The sequence below is a fragment of the Sceloporus occidentalis genome, unplaced genomic scaffold, assembly GCF_023333645.1.
Source record: "Sceloporus occidentalis isolate IW3139 unplaced genomic scaffold, rSceOcc1.0.p SCAF_1, whole genome shotgun sequence".
NCBI lineage: Eukaryota > Metazoa > Chordata > Lepidosauria > Squamata > Phrynosomatidae > Sceloporus > Sceloporus occidentalis.
In genome coordinates, this window is record NW_028316981.1 from 60,696,786 (window position 1) to 60,716,918 (window position 20,133).

The window sequence follows — 20,133 nt, forward strand, 5'->3', positions numbered from 1 at the left end:
GTGCGGGAGTCACTCAAGCGAGGGATCCGAGTTCAAGGGTCTCATCGTGCAATTTGGTGGCAGCTAGGGAGGTAGCCGTCACATATTGGTGGAAGCAGTGGGATCAAAAGATCCATTGTGCTGCCATCTGAGAAAAATAGTTGGGTGAGTGAGTCTCACTTTCACATAAGTGGTGTCAGCGGTGGCACACAGTAAAAAGGAGTGAAAGATTTTGAGAGAGTTTGGCAGTGCCACATTGTCACCTTTACATGGGTAGCCTGGAGTCATCTGGCAAAAAGGGGGTGGGTTTGTAGGATATGGATTGTATGTAATAATGTTGTAAGCCACCCCGGTTGCGTTGTGCAGAGGGCGGGGTAAAAGTAAATTTTATTTATTTATTATATAGATAATCCCTTAGGGGTGCTTTTGCCACTAACAGGATGCCAGCCAAAGTTTCTTAACTTGGAAGTTATTAAGAGCCCTGCAGCATCAAGCACTGCATGGGACAGTAGCATTATTCCTCATGTTGCCTGAAGAGAGGTTTTAAAACTCTGCTTGATGTTGCCTTTCTGGTTTGTTTGTATTTTCCTTATTACTTTTCTATTGCTTTCATACAGTGGCCAAGCCAAATACTGCTGTTCTTTAGTGCCTGATTTTCAACAAGTTTAGAGATTAAAACCCTGTTAAAATTCTTAAGTGCAGTTCTCAGTTGCCTAAACTGACCTAAATGTTAAGAGTTCCCTGCATGTTTACGACATGTTAGCAACAGGATAATCAGAAAAGATACTTTACCTTGATTTAGTGCTTGTTGTTAAACTGTGTGTATAAATCAGTTTATACAGTCTAAGGAAGAGTTGAGGCCAGGAATAATCCCATAAGAGTGGGGTACACTTCCCAATATTAGGACGCCCATCAACATCTATTTGGACATTCTGATGTCCATATGGTACGTGATGATGATAACCAAGAGCAAGGGACTCTTACAGTTGCCACAGAAACAAAACACTGAGGGTGAAGCGAACTTGGGACAGTTGTGACTATTGGGGCTCTTATGTTCTTGGAGGTCTCAGAACTGCCAGAAATTAGAAGTATCTTGAGTTTTTATAGCATGAGACCATCAAATTTTGGCCTCCGTCCCTCAATGGCTTTGAATTGACCGAAACTTGGATTATGGGTTTCAACCAGGCACCTGCATTGTTTGGAAAGTTAAAATGACACCCTCCCCCCCCCCCCCCCATTTGTGTATTTAGAAGGATTTAGCAAGATTGGGAGAAAAGGATGGACAGCACTAACCACATTCTGCCCTGATACACCACATCTTCTTCATTCTGGTATATCTTCTCTGACAATTTTACAATGAATTATTACTGGATTTTCTGGATGCTTGCCATCTGTTCCTTTTCACCTTGTGTATCTTAGGCCTGGGACCAACCGCCTGAAAAGGATGGCCTGCTGGCAGCCTACTTTCCTCCAGAGGGAAGCTGTGGCCACCAAACCATGTGGCTTCCCTCTGGAGAAAAAAGAACCTGGGAAAAGCGGGTTCTTTTTCCACTGCAGGGCAGATGTAATGAGTGCACCAATGGCACACTCATTACGTAAGTGACGTGCGGCAATGTGCAGACGCCGCACATCACTTATGTAACAATGGTGGTGCCCGTGTACACAGGGCATCACCATTGTTACATCGCCCATACGTTCTAGGGTTAGGGACTGTGTGGTTGCCGGGCAGTCCCTAAACATAGAATCAGTGCCAGTACACCGCTTGTTGGCGTTATGTTCAGCGCCTTACATACACAATTACCTGGAATCTGGAAGAAAACTCAAAATCGTCTAGTCCAGGAATCCGTTGCCACAGTATCCATGACAGGTGGCTATCCAGCCTCTAGTAAAGAAATGCTAAGAATCAATAACTTTCCAGAATACATTATTCCACTGCCAAAAAGCTCATACCTTCAGAAATTTTGTCTAAAAGAAAGTCCTATTTCTTTTTAATTTGAACTCTTTGATTTGGGCCTACCATCGAGCAAGAGGACCAAATTTGCTCCTTCACTTAAGTGACAACTGTTTGAATACTTGAAGATGGCTGTCGTAGCACCTCATCACAATTTGTTGTCTAGGATAAACACACAAAATGGAAACATTACTTCTCATGATCTTGACGATGTATTTCTGTTGAAGGAGCATAGAATTCTATCAGCCTTTTTGGCTGCTAGATCACAATGCTGACTTGTGTTTAGCTTGTGATCTACTAAAATTACTGAATACTTTTTCACACAAATGGTTGTTAAACAAGGTCTCACCCATCCTGTATTTGTAAATCTGACCTTTGTTTTTTTACTCAAATGCAAAAGTTTACATTCATCTCTGTTTAAATTAATGCTCTTTGTTTTGGCCCAGTTCCCTATCTTGTTAAGATCATTTGAATCCTGTTTCTATCTTGTAAGAGAAATTAGCTGACCCTCCCAGCTCAGTATAATCTGCAAATGTGATGAGCATCTCCTCTACCCATTCTTGCAGTAATTTATAATGATCGAGAACGCTGTGCACACACACAACTATGAACAAGGTTTTCTCCAGTACAAATGCACCATTTGTCAGTTCCCTCCAGGCTGACAAGAAGTTACAAATGAGTAAGTATTCTTTGGACAGATACTGACTGGGAACCATTCATCTGCAAATGCACAAGTTTTCATAGGGATATTGTAACAACTCTGTGCTCTCACCTTCAAAGGAAATCAAATTAGGAAATGTTAGGTATTACTTGAAAGTGAAAACAACATGCATATCTTTATGATTTATTATCTATTCTCCATCACATCATCTATTTGGAGGTACTCCCCTTTAAACTAATTGCACACTTCTCAGTTATTTCATGTAGGGCTTGTACAGAGAAAGGCTCCATGGATTATGCCCATTACTGTCAAGAGTAAATGTCCAAATTGTAATATCCTATTCCTTGGTATTTTACCACAGTCAAGAAAAAATAGCCTCTAAGATTCCAATATTTGTAAATGCTGATAAAAAGAGTCCCAGGTATAATAAAATTATTACACATTTTTATTCTGAATAACATTTTGCATTTCTTTTCATACAAAATAATGTAGGTCAAGAAACAATTTACAAACCCTTAAATTCTTTCCTGGCATTTTAGAGAAGAATGATTTGAAAAGAGGTCTGTAAGGTATCCATAGCAAATTGCCACTGTGTACAAAATGGTTATAGGAACATAGCTTATGTATGTCACACTTTGAGAAACGTGACTTTGATTGCTACCAATTTTGTTAATACAGATAAAACCTGATAAAGTTACTTGGCAGAACAGGCCAATTTATTCAATTTATTAATAAAACAGACATTGGAGAGACTCTGGTCTCCAAAACTTTATTAGCCTCAATATCAGGATTTTACTGCATCACAAACAAAATCCAAGCCCTCCTTTGATTGCATAAAAATCATTCTGGAAACAGTATACATGGAACCACAAAAGAGGGTAAGGGCAGTCATCCCATACTCCCAACATTTGGATTATCTGGGACTGTAAATGGAAATTTAATCACACAATCTGTTTCAAGCTGAATAACTAGTTAACCTTTTATATCCACCTGCAAAATTATTTCTTCATAATAAGTCTCTATTAAGAAGAGACAATTTACAATTAGAATTACAGCACAATCCTAAACACAGTCCTAAGAGCATTTATTCAGAAGAAAATCCATTTTATTCCACAGGGCTCATTCCTGTGAAAGAATGCATATGAGTGGGAGCTTAACCTATAAACAGCCATGTATTTAACTTCATAGTTAAAAGAAATCTTGCTAGAACTGGCCACATTTTGTTCTTTATTTATATTTACCTGATATTGCAGGAGTTGTAGTATAAATAAAATCACAGCTTGTTGTCAGTCAAACAAGATTCCGATAATTCCAGATCCCTGAACTTCCAAATATCAGACTATATAAATAGCCATCTTCCACACTGTAAAGTGAGACTCGTATTGACTGAAAATATTTTTTAAAAAAATCTCTGTAGCATCAGGTTTCTTAAATTTTACCTCAAAAGCATTTTACAATGAAGAAATAAGAGGTGGTTCTATTTAAATATTTAATCCTATAGCTCTATACAGTCCAAGTAAAAATACTTCTATCTAGAATTCTGTGGAGAATTACAATAATTAGGCTTCATAAATATTGCTGCAGTTCAATTACGGTACAATAATTACAAAATATAGAACATCTCTTTACAAATACAAATGATCGTAGATTACAATTTATTTACAATAATCTCTGCTATATATATATATATATTTTAACAAACTATCATATCTAACTCTACTTTAACCTGGTTGCAAGTGCATTGGTAAAAATGCAATTATTCCAGTATATTTTGCCCTTAATGTGACAGTCAGAAAATAGACTATCATTAATGATATTTTGCTATGTAAACTGGTGTTACATATGAGAGAAACACTTTTCAGCATCAGTCCAACAAAACAATCTCTTGAAGGTAGAATTTGACAATAATATTAAAAAAATAGGAGGCAAATTTGAAAAACAAGATTGGAGTGGATATGCGGAATGCAGTGGACATTTGATATGCTGTGTAATTGAATGTAATGACACTGTTGATTGTCATCACCACTTCCTTCTCGTGAAGATCTTTTTTCCCCAGTGCCAAATCTTCCACTGAGAAACCTTTACACTCTGAAGGGCAGCAGCACAAATTGGAAAGGCAGCTATCTTTCAAATTTTCCTTCACCATTTGAAAACAGGCTGGTGAGAATCTCCATGGATCTAAAGATCAACCTTTACTCACTGAAGAGCTCAAGATTCTGTAGCAAAGGCCTTGTCGATCTGTAGCAAAGGCCTTGTCCTGCCACTCAGATCCATATTCACCATACCGGAGATTCTTATTAAGAAACAAAAGTATGGCTTCCTTGCAATGTGACATAATCACTCGTGCAAAGCTTCATTCTTTATTAATTCCAACTAGTGCCTAGCATCTTGGAAACATGAGGCACTTTTTTAAAAAAATCAAACATTTTTTTCTTACTAAATACTATAACGTTGTAATGCATATCATTTCATCAGCTAAATCTTCTTCATATTTACTAGTATCTGGCTCTTCATCACTATAGCCAGGACCAAAGTCTTGAAGTTCATAATCTTGTCTATTTAAAATGGGGAACATGTCACCATTGGGGCCATTGCTAATGTTCCCATTAAGAAGGTTACTTGCAGCACTTTCCATCTCATCAATAGTCATGTCACAAGCATCTGCAATCTCATGTTTTGTAGCAGAAACAAACTTTGGGTCCTTTGCATAGCGTCCTAAACCTTCAGATATAAGTACCTAGAACAGAAAAAGAACAAACTTTAAGGGCTCATTAGGTATTTGGTAATCAAAAGTAAATAGTGGTTGAAGCTTCAGTACTTTCAATTAATTTTATATAGTGTAAAAACTGGTATCCTGAACAGAGTTTGGAATGTTACTTTTTAAAAACAATTAGTTACAGTTACAGCTCCAAGGTCGCCAATGTAGTGCTAAGCTAATAATTACAATTTGCTATCAAAAAGTAACCAGTTTTAGTTATCTTAAAACACCAGACTGCTACAACTTCCTGGTGTGGGGTACAAAACACAAACAGCCTATAACTATATATAAGTAGGGAGACCATCTGTCTCTGTGTACACTCATCCCTCCATATTTGCGGCTTTGATTATTCACAAATTTGAATAATATGTTCTCTCTAAGAATATCTAGGTCCTCCAGTGCAACTCTATGGTCAACTTTAACTAAAAGTTGCACTGTAAGACCTAGAGATTCCTAGAGAGAAGGTGGGCCTATCATGGGGTTTTCTTAGCAAGAATTGTTCAGAGGAGGTTTGCCTTTGCCTTCCCTTGAGGCTGAGTTGCCCAAGGTAACCCAGTGGGTTTCCATGATCAAGTGGGAATTTGAACCCTGTTTTCCTGGAATCTTTGTTCAACATTCAAAGTACCATATCACATTGGTTCTCCCTTACTCACATATGTACAGGGAAAAAAGTATATGGAAGCACAAAGCATAATAAATTATCTTCTAGTTTAATAACATTTTCAGAGCAATTTATATCAAATTATTATTTTATCAGACTAACAGTATGTCATTCTTGTGGTAGAAATGTTTAAATCTACATCTGTTCTTGCACTTGTATGACTGTTTCCCTCTTGATGGGTTTCTCTAAGCAACTTTGTTGCTTGCATCCTTCACAAGCAGAACACATAAAGCAGTATTCTTGTACATTTTTCTTTCATTTGTCACACAAATCCTTATTATTAACATCTGCCTGTAATTGTACTAGGTCTATTCTCCCTACAGTTGGGCCTCAAATAGGTATGAGAGGCAATAGTACAGTGGGCCTTTGGCATTTGCTGGGGTTTAGTTCCAGGACTTCCCATGGATACTAAAATCCGTGAATGCACAAGTCCCATTAAATACAGTGGCATAGTAACATGGTCTCCCTAATATAAAATGGCAAATTCAAGGTTTGCTTTTAGGAATTTATATATTTTTAAATATTTTCAAAATATGGATGCTTGAATCCATGGATATAGAATCTGTGGATATGGAGGGCTGACTGTACTGTATTCCAGCAATCTGTCTTCTGCTTCCCATGCTCTACACAATTATAAGTCTGGCCAGTGGGTATTCCTCCTAATTTATTCTATCACCCAGCTTTCTGAGTAGGCAATACCAGCTAGACAAGTTCCTTGAGGTCTTTTGAGGCATCTGAGCACCTGAAGCTCATAATGTGTGGCTGAATGGTCTTGGTTAACACTGAAACCACCTTAGCCTGTCTGATCCTCTTTCTGCTCTTCAAGGCCCATGATGGGGCTAACTATCATGGCTAATAAATCTCCCAGCTCCCCTTCCCAGCTATCTTTATATTCTTCCCTAGCTTCCTCACTTCCTCCAACTGAGAGTACTGTCATGGAAATTGGATACTGGACCTCAGTACTCTGCATTTCAGATCTTTACTATTTTCTCTACATGGCTGGAGTAGGCAAGGTTCAGAGGCAACAAGGACTGTGAAAAATGCTTTAAAGAAGTTGTTGAAAAATGTTGAATATAGTTGAATATATAGTTGAGAGCCAGCATGGTGTAGTGCTTTGAACATTGGACTATGACTCTGGAGACTGGTGTTTGAATCCTGGCCCGGCCATGTAAACGCACTAGGTGACCCTGGGCAAGTCACACACTTTCAGCCTCTGAGAATGGCAATGGCAAGCTACCGCTGCACAAACTTGTCAAGAAACCCCTTAGGGTCGCCATAAGTTGAAAATTACTTCCAGGTACTCAACAACAATATATAATGTCACCATAGAGTAGCTCTGTTCAAAAGGCAAATTGCCACTCCTGGAGGTGTACACATGAGAAAATGCACCCTTGGCTTTGGCCAGAAAGAGGGATGTCCAAGGAGTCTGGCAGGGCAGAGACATACAAAAAGGTCCCAGGGAGCCACCTGCGACCCCATGGTTGCAACCTGCCCATCCCTCCCCTCAGTCCTGTGCATACAGCTCCCTTATGCAAAGTTCACCACATTCTGATGTAAACTAAGAGAAGCCTACTGTATGCCAGCTCACAGGCTGCAGTCACAGAATTCTACTTCAATCCTGCGTTTCATTCTCCAATGGGCTCTCAGATGATCAGTGCCCAAGAGCTCACAACACTATTAGGATTGCCAGGTCTCAACTGTTTGCTAATTTGTATGAATTATTTTTATATTACTGCAATGGCACGAACTGGGTTTATTCTTCTCAGGGACCAGTATGCTTTACACAGGTTCTGAAAAGTGGTAAGAACTGCCAGCCAAAACATTTGAAGCTATTAGCTGGTGGACAGGTCCAGAGCCAACCTCAGAGTTTTCACTCAGCTGAGGCACCAGAGGAGTATAAGCAGCTCCCCAATACTCCAGCTTCAGTTCAGTTTGGAGCTTCATCCCATAAATCTTCCCTATAATCTGGGTTTAGATTTTGTGATCTCTTCTAATGATATTCTTGTCACAACTTTGTAGGTGATTTGACATGTGATCCACATCCAGGATGTAGGTAATCAGGGAGCTGACAGGGCCAGCAAATTCTGAGGGGGTCCCATTATGGGACTTTGGAAGTGTGGTCAGGGGATATATTTAGCTCAAAAGATGACAGTGAACAATACAGTGAAAACCACTCCTATGGAAATGAAAAGTAGTTAGCCCTGGCAAGTGCCCGAGTATTGCTTCATAGATCCACAGGTGGGTCATCCAATTCTGAATTGAGAACCATGATTGCACCAATTTTATGTGCAGTTGTAACCAATGTATTTTCTTTATTTTCTCCAATTATGTATCTATGTTGTTGTGTTGTTTCTGGTAAGCAGAATTGAGCTTGGATCTGTGACAGAATCTGTGGCTATCTCACCTTGTGTTCATAGAGAAAATGAAGAGAAATTATAGGACTGGGAAAACAAACAACAGAATGACCAGAAACCAGCAATGACTGGATAAATTCTGGATAGTGTTGCAGTGGTTTGAGCATTGGACTATGACTCTGGAGATCAGTGTTTGAACCCCAGCTCAGCCATGTAAACCCACTGAATGACTTTTGGCAAGTCACAGTCTCTCAGCCTCAGAGGATGGCAATGATAAACCCATTCTGAAGAAATTTGTCAAGAAAACCCTATGACAGGTTTGCCTTAGTTTTGCCATAAGTTGCAAACGAAGGCACACAAAAACAAAACTTTTATGTTAACTGACAGCTGTGCTGTGCTCAAAGTAACCCTTGCTGCTTACCTGGGGCCATACAGGAAAATGTAAAGAAAGGAAATACATGGATGCTAGCTATAGAACAGTTAAAAACATAACATCATTTCTAGTGATTAAGATATAATGGACTATGAATAATGCCAAGCAAAAACCTCTAACAAAGCACAAAGGAAAAGTATGAGGCCTTACCGCTTCTACTAAGCTGTCTGCACTTCTCTGTTTGTCACTATGCTTATGCCTAAAATCACTCGGTACAGTCAAATTAGCTGGTGTAAATGTCCGATAGGCAATATCAGGATCATCTGTGTACCAGGAGCTCCTATGCAAAGAAGGCAGGCTGCCATTCATATATTCTGTAGAATCGGCTTGGTCTACTTGGATAAGAGGTTTATAATAAGGGGTATGGTCCCGGTTGGGTGGGGTGGCTGGTGGAGTTGCCCATGAACGTGTCGAACGACTAGGGGAGTGTCTATGAGCCTTTGTGGCATCCAGGCCTGCAACCGCCATAATCTGAGGAAGAGATGAAAAAGTGATAGGTCCACATGGTTATGGAGTCAATAGCAGGCAATCACACTAGTTATATTTTCATCTTGCCCGACATGTAAATGTAATTAGTAACCCAAATTAATAGCCATCTCAAGTCAGCTAAGAGTAAAGAAGGAAAGTTCTCTGTTTAACAAACCACAAAAACTATCCACTGTTCATTTTATTCATACATGGAGCTTTGATTTTTTTCCCCTTTCTCTTCTCTGTGTATTTATCAGAAAATATATGAAAGATAGTTTAAAATGCATTCTGTTTGGAAGTTGCCTGTGGACCAAAAATGCCATTGGGAGTCAAGATGGTGAAAATAATCCAGGACGAATCTGGGTTGAATCATTGTTGTTCACATGCATTTTGAATGCATCCATTAAATTGGGAGGGGGGGGGGCTGCCAAAACCCCCACTTAATCCGGGATAATCGATCTCATTTCCCCCCATGTTTTTCTAAAAGATTTGTATTCTCTGAAGTGCGACTAACCAATACAACAGCAAATAATGATATGATATGAATGATATGATGAATGCTCATCATTTTAAGTCCTGATATGTACATGTTCCCAAGCAGTGATTTAAAATTACATAGAAGATGTAATTTTGCATCTGAAACCAGGTGTACATTTTTCTTTAACTAACCTGCTGTTGCATTAAATGCAGGGGTAAAGCAGTGCGGTGAGGAAAAGTTGGGGAGAGTGGTATTTCATCTTGACTGCTCTGTCTGCGGAGGCATTCAAAATTAAAGGAAGAACGGCGATTTGCTGAAACGTGAAAAGAATTCAGGATTACCATTTTCTAGTGACAGATTCTGGAGACATAGCATGCTAGCTTATTGCAGTAAAAAAGAGATATAGTTTTGTCTTGGCTCAGTGAAACTAATTGTTCATATTTACTGTAGGTAAGTATAAAGGGTACTTTGCTGCTGTTTCTGTTCAACCTCTCAGTCTCCTAACTTAGCACACCTTCTGCTATCAGAATGTGCTTATCTTATCTTTTCAACCCACTTTCAGAAAGGATTCCACTCCCCCTCCCTATACATTTTTATATGTATATATAAAAATAGAACAGACTACGTGCTGCTCTGCATTATTATAGCTCTCAGTCATCTTGTTAAAGAGCTGTGGGTTTCATTTTCCCTTAAAGAAGGAAATGTTTAACCCTGATTTTTATTGACATGTTTATGTCTGAGAAAATAACTTTCATACGGAATTTCCTACTCAGGGATTCCAAAGAAATAATTCATTATGATTTTGTGATGTTTGCAAGACCTTTAATCAAGTTGATGCAAATAAAGGGTGTCACATAGTACAGGAATGGGCAACTTGCAGTCCTACACATGTTCTTGGACCACAGCTTCCACCATCCCTTACTATGTTATGTTGGGATTAATCGGAACTGGAGCCCAACAACACCTGGTTAGAGGCCACAAGCAGTGCAGCCATGATACAGTGGCAAATAGTAATACGGAAAAGAGGATAGTGAAAGGCCACTGCCTGGACGAATGAAAAAGAGCCTACAGCTTTATAAGTGGCACTTTTACCGGCAAGAGCGTATAGCTTTATGAGTGGCACTTTTACTGGTATCATACCTTTACCATGTAACAGAAGCAGAAGCATGATACAAATAGCAAATGTCAGTGCAGAGGATCACTTTGTACAATTGATGCTTGTTTGCCTGCTGCAGAGGGACTGCATATGAGTTGGCAATTTCCCTTCCTCTTTCTTTGAATGAAGGAGCAATTTAGATCCAAACCATATGCAACAACTCTGTTTAGCTTGACTGAATAGGAATGCCTGTCCTGAACATACCAGGCCACTTCTCTTCTGCAACTGTAGGGTTTCTGCAAAGCCCAAGCGTGTCATTTTGTGCCTTTTTGCTTATTGTTGTACAGATGGAGGTGGGGAAGGATGAAGTGGGAAGACAGGGAACGCCTCATTTTGCAAACATGAACTACGTCTTATTTCTGGCAGCAGGTTAAGCTTCCTGTAAGGGTCAGACTCTCAATTACTGTAACCCTTGTTTGTCAGACTGGGCTTGTTTGTCAGGCTGTTAGTAGTGTGCATTATGATGGTTAAAGAATAGTCACTGGCCCCTTTCCAACATAATGCTAAACCATAGTTTAATGTTCGGAGATTGAGGCCTTGTGTACATTGACCATGATACTTTGGGGGTAGCCTGGAATAACCTGGTCCTGCAGCTGCTCTAATCTCCCCCTGAAATCTCACCCTCTGTTCCCACATATACTGAGTGCCGATCTGTCCACTGTTGCTGTGGGTCATTTGCTTCTGAGGTCAAAACAAAGTGACTAGAGACTATCACAAGACTGACTGCCTCCTTCTGATCTCAGAAGTGATCAAACCCCGTGCGTGTGGAAGTGCCAGGTGGCTCAGCAGGACACCTGTGCAAACAGCCACTACAACATGGGGACAAAGGGCTCTGGAGCTTCTTAGAGAATCAGGAGCAGCAGGTAACTTTTTAAAAAATCATTGTAAGGAAGTTATACCCTAATTCTGGTGCAAAACATGACAGACATCTTCCAGACTGCTTGAACCAGAATTGGGATTTAGGATGTGAGTTATCTGAACAAGACAACAGCAGAATGGGGGTGGGTGGCTGGGACATTTGGCCTGTTGAGACAAGGCCTAAGTGAAGGCAAACCTAAAGGTTCCATGCTTCCCCCTCCCCTCTCCTTTTCAATAATATATGAGGGGAATGAAAAGAATTTGTTTTTGGAATAAATCACAAAAACTCAGAAAGCTTGTGGATATCCAGTGTAGCCACGGTGACATGTGCCTTCGCTACATCCTACTTGGATTACTATAATGTGCTCTATGTGGAGATGTCTTTGAAGAGTGTTCAGAACTGCCAGCTGGTCCAAACAGCTACAGCCAGACTGTCAACTTGGGCTGACTACAGGGAGCACACTACGTTTTTTCTACAAAAGCTTTCCTGGTTGCCTGTCCATTTCTGGTCAGAATTCTAAGTGCTGGTTGTGACTGCCCATGCTTTGGGATCCTTTGCAGAGAGCCTGCTCCCTGTCCCACCACCCTCACAGGTACATCTGGTGGGAATAAGGGAGAGGGCCTTCTTGGTGTCTGCTCCCAGGCTCTGGGACTCCCTTCCCAGGGAGTTTAAGCTGGCACTCTCTTTAATATCTTTTCTGCAGGCAAGTTATTTAAATTTATGTTGGCAATAAATGTATTGTCTATCTGTATTTTATTTGTTGATCCATTTGTTGTTTTTCAACTGGTTTTAATTTTATGGATCATTTAATTTTTATATCTGCTATATTTTTTAGCTATGAACTGCCTTTAATCACAGACTGGGAAAAAGGTGGAATATAGTAAGAATAACAACAATAACGACAACAACAACAACAGGCTGTAATTGGGCATAACATAATACCAAAGATTAGCATTATGGAAAGCAAGCCTTAGATCTCTGCATTCCCTCTTCTATCTCATTGTCTGGCATGACCTTGACTCAGCCAAACATGGTTTATTGTGATGTGGGGACCCAAGCAAGCAATAGGTTTTAATGATTTGTCTGAACAGACCAGTATCTGATGATTAATAAATTAATAAATGTTTGGATAATCCAGAGTCAGCATTAATCACAGTTAATGACATTTCTTTATTTATTGCATTTCCCCCAAAACTGGAAGGCTTCACAATTAAAACAAATACAAATAAAAACTCATACACTACAAATATACAAAAGTTAATGCTGTGAATGTGAATATTTTAATGTGTTGTGAGCCGCTTTGATTGTCTCATCACAGAAAAGAAGGATAAAAATAAAAGTTTTATTTATTTATTTATTTAAAATATAATTAAAATATCACTAAGACCAATTAGTTGAAAAGATCTGAAAAATGTTCCATTCTCCTCTATGTGGTTGCTCTGGAGGAAGAAAAAGGGAAGGTTAGGACAGAATTGCAAAAGTCCAAGGTGTCATATGATGGCAGCTAGTCTTAAAAAAATTGCAGTGTGAAACTCTGGCTTGTTTTTGCTTATTAAATGACAGCCTGGTGCTGTACAGGTGTGACCATATATAACGCATAGAATAAGTTTGGTAGAATGGGTCCAATAGGAAATCAAATATATTTCCATGTAAGAACACCAGCCTTTCTAGTGTACTCACGTGTAGGTGTTGGAGGTAGCAGCCGTCTCCTAGGAGATCTTTTTGAATCATAACACATTTGTGACTCATCTTCCTCATAAAAGCCATGGGGGTGATGATAACCCTTTGGTCGTTCAAAATCTAAGTCATTACAGTGATATCTGCTATGATAGTCACGTCTGTGCCTATGATAAAGAAACAGATAGTTAATGATAACCACACTAACAATTAGCCTTAGGCTGAGTGGCTCCTAAACTCTAATACAAGTGTGTGTCTTGCCGATTTATTCTAGAATGTAAAGTTTAATCCAATACTTAAAATCAGTATCAACCCAAGGGTTTCTCAGCAATCACAAAAGAGTAATACTCCTTTACTTATAGGAAGTGGCTTATTGACCTGGCTCAATACCCCAAATCTGATGGAAATGTCATTCATCTATTATTATTATTATTATTATTATTATTATTATTATTATTATTATTATTATTATTATTTTCTAAAGCACTGTAAATATACACAGCGCTGTACATAGAAATGATCAAATCAATAAAAATAAACCTGCCAATGGCGTACAATCTAGAAAAATATGTACAAAACAATAGGTAATAATATAAAATAGAATTAGATAAAATAAGCAAGCAACAATTAAAAACATCAATATCAACCATCCAATCAAAAATCTGTGCTCCAATCATTGACATAATGGTCTTCTGTCTCACCATGTAGCTGATACCCAGTAAATTAGGTTGGAGAGAGAGTTATAATTGTGGTAGTAGTGTCACAAGCATGACCAAGTAGCGTTTGTGAATATGAAACAGTTATGGATGAGTAAATGCAAGTTTTTGTTGTTGTTAACTGCCCTCAAGTCAATCTCGTCTCATGGTAACCCTGTGGATGCAACATCTCCAAATGCAGGTCACTGTTCCATATTCATGACTGCTTAATAACAAACCATCAAACTGAATTTACATTCGGCCTACCATAATTCTCTGTTATGCAGAGATTAATGTTCTTGTATGTATGCATGCTTTTTTCTTTTCCCCCTTTCTGACTTCCTTTTTAAGAGTATATAATTCCCTTGATAATACATGCAGGCAATAATTCTACATTCATCTAAAAGCAAAACCCACGAAACTCAGTGGAGCAGTAGACACAACTGCAAAGTTGGGCACATAGGAGTTACTAAATTGTTTTCTTAGTGGAGACCACTAATCTTACCTGCTTCCTGACAACATACTATCTTCTTCATAATACTCATCACCACTATAATACTCCTGATCATCCAAATAACAATCATCATTATAATAATCTCGAACATCATGATCTTCTCGACAAATCGTGGGTAGATGCCGATCACCTGATTCTGATCTATATTTAGGACAAAGATGTGGGGATGCCATTTTATTCAGTTGATATTTATCTCAATTTCTTGAAAGGAAAGCTTTGACAGATGCGTGATCATATTACCGAACTGTTTATGGACATGTTGTTATTGTGTGCCTTCAAGTTGTTTCTGACTTATAGCAACTATAAGGCGACCCTAACATGGGGTTTTCTTGGCAAGATTTGTTCAGAGGGGGCTTGCCTTTTCCTTCCCTTGAGGCTGAGAGAGTTTAGTTTAATAATCTGGGCATTTCCTAGAGACATCACAGTAATTAATTACTCCAAATATTTACTAACATTATTTTAAAAGCACACTCAGTTTTATCTGGGTATGTTAACAGCATTTGTTATTGCATATCCTTGAATGTATTTTATATTGAATGTACAGTACTTACCTAATGTACGCTTCATAATAACGAGATCTATTGAAGAAAGAAAAAAGAGGTAAATCAGTGATGGTGAGGGAAACTGTTAATTACCGTTAATGAACTAATGATAAAGCGAGTTCTATACTATAATGGCTCACCTCTTACAAAAAACATTACCAAACATTTTAAACTAGGGATGGAAATCAGACAAGCTTTCAGATATCAGACTGCAACTCACCATTGGCATTCCTCATCATTAGCTACGGCTAATTGGCGACGGCTGCTGGGAGTCATGAAGCAGAAACCCTTTATGTCTTAGTTTAACTGCTGTACATCACAATATGCTGTTCATATTCATAATCTGTTATTAGCTGATCGGAATTTATTTCTTCTTTGATGTCACAGTTCTTCACTGTGACGTTCTTGTGGACATTTTTTGAATCAGATGGCCAAATATATCAGAATAAACAGCTGAATAAAATGCCACATGCAAACCATGATCAGGATCCTATTATATTAAATCACTCATGGAATAAGTGGCTTGGCACTTTCATTGTTCATGTACGAAGGGTTTTAAACCCTTATTGAGCTAGTAAGAGGTCAAAGGCACATGATTTGTGTGCAACAAGGAATGAGCTATTATGCTGGCAGGGTTTTCAGTTCTGATGAAGTTCAATTAGCCTTGGCTCACGTACTGAAATACAAGTTCCAAGTGGATCAGGCACCCCAGGTGAGAGATGATTAACTACCATTAAGCAAATAATACATCAAGGAAAGTGAGACAATAATGCGTAAGTGGCCAAAGCAGCAAAAATATATCCAAAGCTTAATCAAGGAATTGACAATCTTAGTAAGTTAATGCTCAACATAAAAATAAGTTTTCAATTGTAGTTCCAAACTTTTTAATATTAACAGTATGTACAACAATATGATTTCGAGATAATCAATTGAATTCAGAGACACATTGGGATTTACCTCCTGTTGGCAGATCTTCTACGTTTTTCATGACGATCACTTCTAGAATGTGAACGGCGCCCAGTTTCAGATATATGATCATGACCTCCAAAGCTTGTGTGTTTTCCATTAGCCACTTTTGACATGTTGGCATTATTGAGGTTAACATTGGTTGAGTTTGGAACTTGCTTCCCTACTGAGTTGTGGTTATGGTGGTTATGATGGCTAGGATGGCTATGGTGGCTATGGTGATTATGGTATAAAGAGTTTCCTGTTGGAGGATGCACATTTTTCTCTGTAGTTTCACCTGAAGATGGAATAGAAGGCCTTTGGACATGCAGGGGACGGTGGGTGGTATTGATCTGCTGAAAAGAATCTCTTGTCTCACTGCTAACATGGTTTACATGGTTTCCAATCAGGGCACCATTTCTCTGAAATAAAATAACAATAATTAGTCAATTAATATCCTACTTTGCTAAGAAACCAAGCTTGCATCGGACTTGTGCATACTCTATGTGGCGCATCCAGGATCCTGAAATCAGGCTGCTGTACAGTCATAATGCTCTGTTTATAAACAAGGAATTTGGGTGATATGGAAAGTGCCCATGATCATAGCAGCTACATCATAATGCCCAATTCAGAGTCTGCTAGCAATGCCAATAAGCAACTGGGGTTTTTAAAACCTTTCATCAAGCATTATATCATAGATACTCAGATTACAGCGCCTGCAGGTGCTAGCCAAGCAAAATAAATTCACCTGAAAAATGTATCTATGGCAACTAAAAGCCATACTAGAAGCAGCATAAAACTTGTAATATCTACTTGCTATGACTGACTTAAAGCCATGCTACAATTATGATGGTGTTGCAGACAACAGTAGAGGTCTGTGAATTTGTTCCTATACAGGCAGAAGTCCATGTTGGGCCCTACTGCATATGCCAACTGTGCGGCCCTAGCTGACCATCCATGTAGCTTAATCTCTATGGATGGATGGGATTTGATACAGTGAAGTGCTCTGAGTTTCTTATGAAAAAAGATGAATACCATGCAACTCTATGATTCTTTTACACCTAACCCAGCTGCTGAAGTCTAGTCAGGACTAAGATGGAGAAAGGAGTAGTATCTCTTGGAGCTCAATCTACGGAAGACAGAAGCAATAACAATTGGCAGAAGGAAATGTCTGATGAAGAGTCTGCTTCCAAAATCTTATATCCCCCATTATTATTGTACATGCAGGCTCTAAGTAGTAGTGACCAAATAATTCCATGTCAGAGTTGCACAGAAGAGCTGTATTTCAGACTTAGCTACCAAGGTGCTGAGCCCTGCACTCCAAATAGATCCAGCAGCTTGGAAGCACCTTAAAAATTTGGACTAAAACTTGGGGTGGATTCACTGCAAACAACAAGCAAGACACTGGCTGACACTGGCTAATTTCAGGTTACAGGAATAATCTTTGTTCAACTTTATTCAATTGCCAGATCACTTTTTTAATCCCCAAATTATATGGCAGATGTTAAGCATGAAGATAACAGGAATCTCCTGCGGTTTGGCTCTAGCATGGTATTAAAACTGTATTGTTTGTGTATAGGGAGTCTCTAGTGACTGGATCCAGTTGAATTCCACCAGATTTATGCTGATAACTAAATAACAATGACAACAATGCCTGTCATTATGATTACCAAGAGTAGGGAAGAAAGAGTTAACCTCTCCCCGCAGCCATGATTGTGTGCTGCTATCTTTAATAAAAATAGGTTAATGAGAGGTGCTTTCTTCCCTGAAACAAATACCAACACATCCAAGTATTTTCAATTAGATTATTGCTAAGCATGCACTGCAGTGAATGAGAACATAAATAGATGAATTCTGTAAAGGGTTTCTTCTATGGAAGTTTTAGAGTGGAGCAGTTTTCTATTTTGGAAAATGCTGTCCTTTGTCAACTAGACATGGCTGTTGGCTGGAAATGCTGTCGCTAGCAGTGGGACTTCCTTTCCATCCTTGCCTGGCTATCATCCCTGCTTTCTCTTCCTGGGAGGGTCAACAAAATTACCATAGCAAAAACAGATTCTGTGGCTATTAAAAGCAACATACTTAGCAAGCCTCTAATAGCCACAGTAAGCTATTACATTACACTACAATACATACAATATACTATAAATGTGCACTTCTCTCTAAGAGTTTAGTACAGAATGTGTCATTTCCTATTTGTTGGTCTTAGCTACTTTCTCTCCTCTTGCATCAGTTAGTCTGCAGTTTGTGTTTGTTCTTCTGTTTTGTAGTCTGCAGTTCTCTCCCCCACTCCACCAAATATTTAAAAAGTCTGTTACAGAGCCTGTGTATATGGAATCTCCAACGACTGAATTCAGCACCTGACAGGTGTAAGTATTTACATGCATTTGATAACCTGTAAGTAAACTATATTACATGTTTTTACAAGAAGACTAAGCCTACTTTATTTCTCTGGCCACCCCCGTATGTTGTGGTAGCTGTGTTTTGGGAATCGTGGTTGCTATTGAAATCCGCAAACAACTAAACAACTTCAACAGGAAAGAAGAAACCCTGAAAGTAAACAAAGTTTGGCTACCAGACCTGAAAAACACCAAAATCAAGACTCAGCCCATGCAAATGAACATCACCCAGGGTCAGGGGATTTCCCAGCAGATATTGGATCCCTAATTAAATAGATACAAATCCTCCTCACATAGCCTCCTTCCCTGAAGCCTGGCCATTCACCAACAGATCAGCACACAGATTAGCATGTAAATAATTTCCTCTCTACCAAAGGTCACACAGTATTTATATCCCACTCAGTTCCATGCCACCATTCTCTGAAGATGCCAGCCACAGATATAGGTGAAACATCAGGAATAAATTCTTCTAGAACATGGCCACATAGCCTAACCCCCCCCCCCCCCAAAAAAAAAAATCCTACAAAGGCTGGCTGTGAAAGCCTTCAACTTCACAAAAATACTATCCCCACTTTGAAAGTTCCATAGATTTTCCATGAACTTCTGTTCTTGTGTTCTGTTTTTGTGTGGAACAGTCCTCCTGCTCTTCAAACTACAGGGGGCCTCATGAGGAAGGACCTAGAGCTGCCAAAGGGTTGAATATGGCGGCCACTTTAACTCTCATGGTGTGTCATTTCTCTTGCATACCTTAAGACTTACTAAAATGTGAAGGTCTGTACACAGAGTATGTTCTCAATTTGTTGCCAGCCTATTATTCACTAGTGTTTTGTATTACCACAAGGATTCCTGCATATAGACTTTGAACTCAGTCTAGATGGAAAGAAAGTTCTCCCCCTGATTGCATCATTTTCTGCCCAAGCCTAACATGTTACCAAAGGATGCCATTTCCCCAAAGTAGAAGACTAACCTGCAATGATCAGATAATTCTGGTTAAATTTAATTTTTCCATTTTTGATAGATATTATAGTATATAACTGAAATGTAAATCAAAAACACTGAAACTCTTAGGGGGAAAATCTTGTATAAAATAAGCAAAAAGGTTTGCTAAGTGAATTTTGCAAACTTCATAAATGGAGCCAACCAATTTATTATACAACTGTTTACTTTATATACTTCTTCTTCCTCTTGGTGATTTTGCTCTGGTTCATCTTCTTGCAAGTCACAGGATATAGCTCGCCGAATTTCAGGTCCAATATCATGAAGCGTCCTTAGTCCAGCCTAAATGAGTAAAAAATAATCACAATGCATTAAAAATATATATCTTTCTTCTTTTACATTCAGCACAATTAAGGGACTGATGGTAAGAGGGCTTTCTGTATTCTTACAGAAAAAAACTATGTTTGCATATGTTGCTGTTGGAAGACAGGCTCCAAAGCCCATTTTTTCATGTAGTTTTAGTGACTGGATGCTGTTGTTTCTGATGTCCCTCTCATCCCAGGCCAAGTAGTTGCATCTCCTACTTTTTGGCCTAAAACCATCAAAAATCAGCATTGGAAGTGACTGGATGTCTACTATTGGTTCACGCTTGCATTTTCTTGGGTGGATT

At 39.0% G+C, this 20,133-nt stretch overlaps 1 protein-coding gene across 2 annotated transcripts in view; it reads right to left on the reverse strand.

Moving 5' to 3' along the window:
- Positions 1-3,053: 3,053 nt before the first annotated feature.
- The window catches only part of CACNA1D (calcium voltage-gated channel subunit alpha1 D), a 387,489-nt gene continuing 370,409 nt past the window's right edge, over positions 3,054-20,133 (reverse strand). For both annotated transcript variants that reach the window (XM_089522716.1, XM_089522725.1), the window contains exons 43-50: positions 19,692-19,805; positions 16,144-16,553; positions 15,196-15,222; positions 14,636-14,785; positions 13,439-13,602; positions 9,935-10,056; positions 8,948-9,268; positions 3,054-5,328 (exon numbers count right to left, since the gene is read on the reverse strand). In XM_089522716.1, coding sequence (XP_089378842.1) covers positions 5,035-5,328; positions 8,948-9,268; positions 9,935-10,056; positions 13,439-13,602; positions 14,636-14,785; positions 15,196-15,222; positions 16,144-16,553; positions 19,692-19,805 — 1,602 coding nt within the window. In that variant the 3' untranslated portion in view covers positions 3,054-5,034. The remainder of the gene's footprint in view (positions 5,329-8,947; positions 9,269-9,934; positions 10,057-13,438; positions 13,603-14,635; positions 14,786-15,195; positions 15,223-16,143; positions 16,554-19,691; positions 19,806-20,133) is intronic.